Raw genomic sequence first — 7,877 nt, forward strand, 5'->3', positions numbered from 1 at the left:
GAGCGTGGAGAGGGAGTGCTTGACGTGTCGGTCTTTTCCGAGTAGAATGGGAAGGTAACGACGGAGCATCATCAGGAGATTGACGTTGGCGTTTAGGAGTAGGACCGGAGTTGGTCCGGCATGAAATGGGTGGGCGATTCGAAAATTGCCGTACCGTAGAGGGACAAGCCGGAAGCATAGTCAAAGGAGAGCGGAGTTCAGACAAATCGAAGGAGTCAGTCGAAGCCCCGGTACCTGAAGCGGGTGAGGAAACAGCACCAGCAAGAGGTACAGCGGCATCAGGAGTGTCCGAAGAGTGGTCTAAACACAAGGCAGGGTCAGAATGGGGTGCGGTATCAAGAAGGGGCCCGGGGGTAGTGGTTTCATGGACTAGGGCTGCCATGGTTAGGTTACTCCTTTGCTTTTTGTTTTTAAGAAAAAAAAAGAAAGAAGAAAAGAAAATAAAAATAAAAAAAAGAATAAAAAAAGGGGGGAGCGGGGAGGAATAGTTCCCAGGAGGAATGAAAGGGCCGGAAATCTCCCTCCTCGCCCAAGAGGACCTCAACACCGCTAGTAGCGCAGATGCAGCATGGAACCCATGCCATACCCTACCCTTCATGCCAGTAAACCAGCAATCCGGGATAGCAACCTCACATCTGCCGAGCTACCTCGGTGGACAAAAGAGAGGGCGGCCGGATATCCGCCACAAAGCATACCTCCTTCGGCCACCACCCCCGGAATCCGAAAGGTGGCTTCCAGAGATACACCCGTCGCCCAAAAGACACCCCAAGCTACTCCGGGATACCGGAGAGGGATTGGGACATCCCCAGGCAATCCAGATTCCACGGCAAACTACGCCACCGCCAAGAACCTCAACGGAATGGGATGGACCCCGGTGTCCTTTCCCCTACCTAGGAACTAGCGCGCCTGTGGGAGAAATCCCGAAGGCCAAAAAGAGGAAGGGCAAAAGGGAGGGGTGAGGAGGAGGAGGAGGAATGGAAAAAGGGGAGGATGGGATAGGGGAGGGGAGAATGGGGGGTAATTAGGTTCGGTCTGAGGAAGAAGACCGACAGGGCTAATTCCTCAGACCAAGAGCCTCTTCACCACGCCAAGGAGCCCCCCTTGAAGAGGACCCCCCTGGGAAGTTCCAGCTGTTCGGGTCTGTTCTTTCTCACTCCCTTGCTCGAAAGCTCAACTGCCTACGGTGGCTTCCCGCTCTCTTTTTCTTGATCACTTCCACTCCCATTCTCATGCCACCGCTGTGTACACAGATGGCTCTAAGTCTTCAGACGGCGTCGGATTCGCAGCAGTGTTTCCGGACAGCGCCGTGCGGGGACATTTACTATCTTCAGCTAGCATTTTTTACTGCTGAACTGTATGCCATTCTTGCAGCACTTATTCGTATCGCATCTATGCCTGTGTCATCATTTGTAGTAGTCTCAGACTCCCTTAGTGCTCTACTGGCTATACGAAAATTTGATACATCTCATCCCCTAGTTCTCCGTATCCAACTTTGGCTACGCCGTATCGCTACCAAACATAAAGATATTGTTTTTTGTTGGGTCCCTGGTCATGTCGACGTACAGGGCAATGAACAGGCAGACACTGCTGCGCGGTCAGCAGTACATGACCTACCAATTTCCTATCGAGGTGTTCCATTTCTGGACTATTTTGCTGCAATAGCTACCCACCTTCGCACCCGTTGGCAACAACGTTGGTCAACTCTGCTCGGTAGCAAACTTCATTCTATTAAACCGAGCATAGGTTACTGGCCGTCTTCTTGTCATCAGTGCCGAGGTTGGGAGACCACTCTGGTCACACTCGTCTTACTCATGGGTATCTCATGGAGAGGCACCCTGTTCCTCTCTGTGAGCAGTGTCAAGTTCCAGTATCGATTAGCCACATTCTGTTAGACTGCCCTCTCTATCAACGAGCACGCAGAATTTACCTCCAACGTCGTCTTCGTTCTACTACTCTCTCTTTACCTTCCCTTCTTGCTGATGGACCCTCCTTTAATCCTGACTCTCTCATTGACTTCTTGACAACGACTGATTTACTCCACAAACTCTGATGATACTTTTCGCACTCCCCTCAGCCCTTTCTAGTTCAGTCTCTTGCTGCCCTTTACCCTTTCACCATCCACTGCCCCGCTGTTATCCGTAACCTATTACTCATCCATCTCCCTTTTGCCACCTGATGCCCTCGCTTCCTTCCTGCCCTGCAGCGCTGTATAGTCCTTGTGGCTTAGCGCTTCTTTTTGATTATAATAATAATTGTGCAATCTTGCTGGATGCTCAAGTCACTAGCACTCAAAATCTCTCTTACCCCCTTTTCTACTTTCACCCAAGATTTATAATCTTCTTGGTCATACTATTTGCTCTATCCTCTCTAAATGACCAAACCAATATAACATTTTCTCAGCCCTCTGAATCATACCTTTGGTAACTTCACACCCCCATCTAATTTCTACACTCTGAATTTTTTGCATATTTACACTTGCATTATACATTGCTCTCAGATATGTCTCCATTGCTACAACATTTAAAGCCCATGTTTCACACATGTGTTGGTATGACTGTACTTGGTTACATTTCCCCTTTTGCCTCCATAAACTTTTTTTTTTTTTTCCACAGATACTTCAACACATCTCCCACCTCTTTCCCCTCTTCATTTATCCTATGGTTCACTGTCTTTCATAGATCCATTTACTAATAGGTCCATTCTCAGTTATCTGAATATATTCAGTTTTATATTCTCTCCAATCTGATACCCAGTCTTTCATTACCTTGTTCATTATTATTGTTTTTTTTTTCAACAAGTCAGCCGTCTCCCACCGATTCAGGGTGACCCAAAAAAGAAAGAAAATCCCCAAAAAGAAAATACTTTAATCATCATTCAACACTTTCACCACACTCACACATTATCACTGTTTTTGCAGAGGTGCTCAGAATACAACAGTTTAGAAGCATATACGTATAAAGATACACAACATATCCCTCCAAACTGCCAATATCCCAAACCACTCCTTTAAAGTGCAGGCAATGTACTTCCCATTTCCAGGACTCAAGTCCGACTATATGAAAATAACCGGTTTCCCTGAATCCCTTCACTAAATATTACCCTGCTCACACTCCAACAGATCGTCAGGTCCCAAGTACCATTCGTCTCCATTCACTCCTATCTAACACGCTCACGCACGCTTGCTGGAAGTCCAAGCCCCTTGAACACAAAACCTCCTTTACCCCCTCTCTCCAACCCTTTCGAGGACGACCCCTACCCCGCCTTCCTTCCCCTATAGATTTATATGCTTTCCATGTCATTCTCTCTAAATGACCAAACCACCTCAACAACCCCTCTTCTGCCCTCTGACTAATACTTTTATTAACTCCACACCTTTTCCTAATTTCCACACTCCGAATTTTCTGCATAATATTTACACCACACATTGCCCTTAAACAGGACATCTCCACTGCCTCCAACCGTCTCCTCGCTGCTGCATTTACCACCCAAGCTTCACACCCATATAAGAGTGTTGGTACTACTATACTTTCATACATTCCCTTCTTTGCCTCCATAGATAACGTTTTTTGACTCCACATATACCTCAATGCACCACTCATCTTTTTTCCCTCATCAATTCTATGATTAACCTCATCCTTCATAAATCCATCTGCCGACACGTCAACTCCCAAGTATCTGAAAACATTCACTTCTTCCATACTCCTCCTCCCCAATTTGATATCCAATTTTTCTTTATCTAAATCATTTGACACCCTCATCACCTTACTCTTTTCTATGTTCACTTTCAACTTTCTACCTTTACACACATTCCCAAACTCATCCACCAACCTTTGCAATTTTTCTTTAGAATCTCCCATAAGCACAGTATCATCAGCAAAAAGTAACTGTGTCAATTCCCATTTTGAATTTGATTCCCCAAAATTTAATCCCACCCCTCTCCCGAACACCCTAGCATCTATAAATGTTAAAAACCATGCTAACATCACACATCCCTGTCTAATGCCTACTTTTACTAGAAAATAAACCTCTCTCTCCTACATACCCTAACCTGAGCCTTTTTTTTTTTTCCAACAAGTCGGTCGTCTCCCACCGAGGCAGGGTGACCCAAAAAAGAAAGAAAATCCCCCAAAAGAAAATACTTTCATCATTCAACACTTTCACCACACTCACACATTATCACTGCTTTTGCAGAGGTGCTCAGAATACAACAGTTTAGAAGCATATACATATAAAGATACACAACATATCCCTCCAAACTGCCAATATCCCAAACCCCTCCTTTAAAGTGCAGGCATTGTACTTCCCATTTCCAGGACTCAAGTCCGACTATATAAAAATAACCGGTTTCCCTGAATCCCTTCACTAAATATTACCCTGCTCACACTCCAACAGATCGTCAGGTCCCAAGTATCATTTGTCTCCATTCACTCCTATCTAACACGCTCATGCACGCTTGCTGGAAGTCCAAGCCCCTCACCCACAAAACCTGAGCCTTACTCTGCATAAACTCTCTACTGCTTTTTAATGACCTACTGTCTATTCTATACATTTGCCACATGGCTCCCCTATCCAAACTATCATATACCCTTTCTAACTCTATAAATGAAAAAAATCCTACCCTTTTCTAAATATTGCTCACTTGTATGCTTTGGTATAAACACTTCCTCTATACATTCTCTACCATTCCTAAATCCTGTGTGCGCTGCTGAATTACTTTCTTACTCCTAACTCTTTCAATACTAGTTCTACCATACACTTTACCTGTACATACAGATGCACAGTATGCTTATTCCCCTATAATCCTTATACTCTTGTCTGCTTTTTACCTTGTTCAAAGGAACTATGCATGCTTTCTGCCAGTCCTTATGTACTGTCCCTTTTTTCATGTGTGTTGAACAAATGCACCAACCTCTCCAGATTATATCGCTCAGTATTAATTCCATCTATCCTAGCTGTTTTACCCCTCTCATTCTACCCACTGTTTAATGCACTTCCACCTCCGGCTCTTCCTCACTCCTGAGATGATATTCCTACTTGTCCAGTGCATGACATACTGAACAGCAGTTTAAAATATTCTTTCCATCTTTCCAGTACCTCCCCTTCCCCATCTAATGTCTCTTCTCTTCTGTTTTAACTGCTAGGGGGGGGGGGGAAGGAGGAGTTTTGTGGCACCTGTAAAAAGTAAGTTTATCATTAGCAGCATTAAGGGAATATACCAGAGTATAAGTGCTGTCAGCGTGTATATATGGGCATGGCCTTTGAATGTTACAGTGAGCTGGCATTAACTGTTATACTCGAAGGAAAGTGCTTATCTTGTAGTATCAAAGTGCCTGGGGAGTGGGAGGTAATGAAATGGAGGCAGTGGAGATGTCATGATTGAAATAAATGTGTGGCAAAAATATTATGAAAAGTATAAGAAATGTAGAAATTTATGGTAGATATAACATCCACTGGTACTTCATACATGCACAATGTAATTAACAAACTTTTAAGGGGTGCTGCACTCAAATCTTTACACAGTCTTTTTGAGAACCTTCACACCACAATAATTATTATATATAGGGGATGTGTTCAATGCATGGGCCATAAAGTGCCTAGAAATGAGAGGTCATTAGGTTTGATCCAAGAAAGGGAATGGTAGCTCCAATTTCTTGGGGTCGAGAGTCCTTCAGCATAAATTATTATATTCATAAGGAAAATGCTAAATATCATTTGCATAAAATATTTTCTATGAAGAACCTAATACCACCAGCAGTATAACTTCACCCAAAGATGCATTATATGTTGGCTAATATACATTGTTGTCTTGCATTTTAACAGTACTATTTTTTTTTTCAGGTCAATTAAAAATGTATGGAATACTGTTACAATTGGTTATTATGGTGCTCAGATGGCCAAGGGCATCTCTCTGCCTAAAGGCTATACAAACATTAAGGATGATCCACATCAGATGGGTGGAGATTTCATACTGGATAAGCATTCCCAACTAAAGTTTGTGTACCGAAGCAAGGTACCAGCTGATAGACCTTCTGTGGATTTAATACTTGCAGCTCTTGAAAATACACATTAAATGTAACTTCTCTAATTGATGACATCTTTTTCAAGCAATACATTAGGAACCAGGAAAATATATTAATTAAAAAGGTGTAAGTGAATGTAGTAATGATTTTTCTTTAGTTCAATAAATGTGTATTCCAGGACTGAGCTGGACATAATCTATTAAAGTACAGTAGTAACAATTAAAAAATTAGTGTCTGCAAAATTAATATTTTTTTATAACTTTGTAATGTATGTGTAGGAAACAAAGAATCATCTATATTGTTAAACAAATTTCATCCTTGGAGTACAATACAGCCTCTCCTCACTTAGCGACGTACTCGTTTACTGACACCTTGGACTTATGACGAGCTCTCGGACTAATATTCATACTTCAGTAATGTATATTAGAGCTGAATTCCTCTATTCTGTTTATATAGCAGTGTACTGTACATTGAAATAAACATTTAAAAATATACCAGAAATGTTATAAATGGTGCAAAGGTGACACTAAAACAATATCAAAGATGGGTGACACAAACTCACTACCATTATAGTATGCTCCTCACTTTGTGATGAAGTCATTTAATGATGATGTCTTAGGAATGTAACTCCATCATTGAGGAGAGGCTGTAATACTTTAATGTTTTTGTTCCATCTCAATTCAGATGAGGAAAAAATAACACATACACTAATATACAATTACTGTCAACTGTTCTAATTACTTTTGGGTCATTGCAAATATTGGGTAGATTTTTTCATGAATATATAGTATCTTGGGTAAAGATTGTTTATAACTGAAAAGCAGTCACTTGTCCAGTACTTTTCATACCACATATCCGCATATGCACACATACCTTTCGTATTTCTTATCCCCTGCCCTACTCTATAGATCCCCATCGTCTCATTTACCTCCAATCTCGGGATAGCCATCAGCGCCTGCCTTTGCTTTTGATGTCGCAACACACACGCAGACAGTTTGTCCCCCCACGAAACTTCTTCTAACCCTGCTTGCACCCTTAAAGCCTGAAACCAATCATTTTGCAACGTCCGCAATCTCCCTTTTATGTCAACTATTTCGTCCATGGGAAAAACACCACCAACCATCCCCTGCCCATAACAACCTCTTAATCGGTTCTCTAAATAATTCGCAAGCCCATATTTTAAATTGTTCATACGTTTGCCCTCCCTCACATAATACTTTTTGATCCTTCCTTTAGCCACATAATCCCACCATGTTACAATGTCATCCACCTTCTGAGCTTCCTTATAAAGCTCTTTCCATAGAATAGAAAAACCCTCCAAACCTTCTTCATCACTCAACACACTAATGTTCAATTTCCAATAAGTCCTATATATTTCTGCTAGCTCCTCCCACCCTACTTCTACCACTATAGCCCTATGATCCGACATAGCCGCCTCAACGGTATTAAAAGATTTCACAACAACCCCTTAAGAAAGATACACTATCTAACCTCGCTGCACATTCCCCTCCTAACAAAAGTATGTTCTGTTTCCCACACCCCTCCCCAAACGCATCACGTAACCTAACATCCCTCAGCAAATTCCTGAGAGTTACAGACATATGTCCTGCCCCTTTTGGTTCTACGTCAGCCGCCCTAATAACGCAATTCTAGTCACCCCCCACTATTGCTACTTCCGGAAGTGCACGCAATAAATAGACAAGATCCTCGCACACAAAATCCTTCCTTACCTGCATGCTATTCTCCGCAGGCGCATACACATTCACAAAAGATACACGCTTACCCATCCACGACCCATCCACACGAAACACCCTCCCCCCATCCCCCTCACTTCTCTGCAAAACAAACGGGCTCATC

General features: G+C 42.6%; 1 protein-coding gene across 1 annotated transcript in view; it reads left to right on the plus strand.

The window, feature by feature from the left end:
- The window catches only part of LOC128696318 (mitochondrial inner membrane protease subunit 2), a 111,106-nt gene extending 104,877 nt beyond the window's left edge, over positions 1-6,229 (plus strand). The window contains exon 5 of the mRNA XM_070082790.1: positions 5,839-6,229. Coding sequence (XP_069938891.1) covers positions 5,839-6,070 — 232 coding nt within the window. The 3' untranslated portion in view covers positions 6,071-6,229. The remainder of the gene's footprint in view (positions 1-5,838) is intronic.
- Positions 6,230-7,877: the final 1,648 nt, after the last annotated feature.

The sequence above is a fragment of the Cherax quadricarinatus genome, chromosome 8 (assembly GCF_038502225.1).
Source record: "Cherax quadricarinatus isolate ZL_2023a chromosome 8, ASM3850222v1, whole genome shotgun sequence".
NCBI lineage: Eukaryota > Metazoa > Arthropoda > Malacostraca > Decapoda > Parastacidae > Cherax > Cherax quadricarinatus.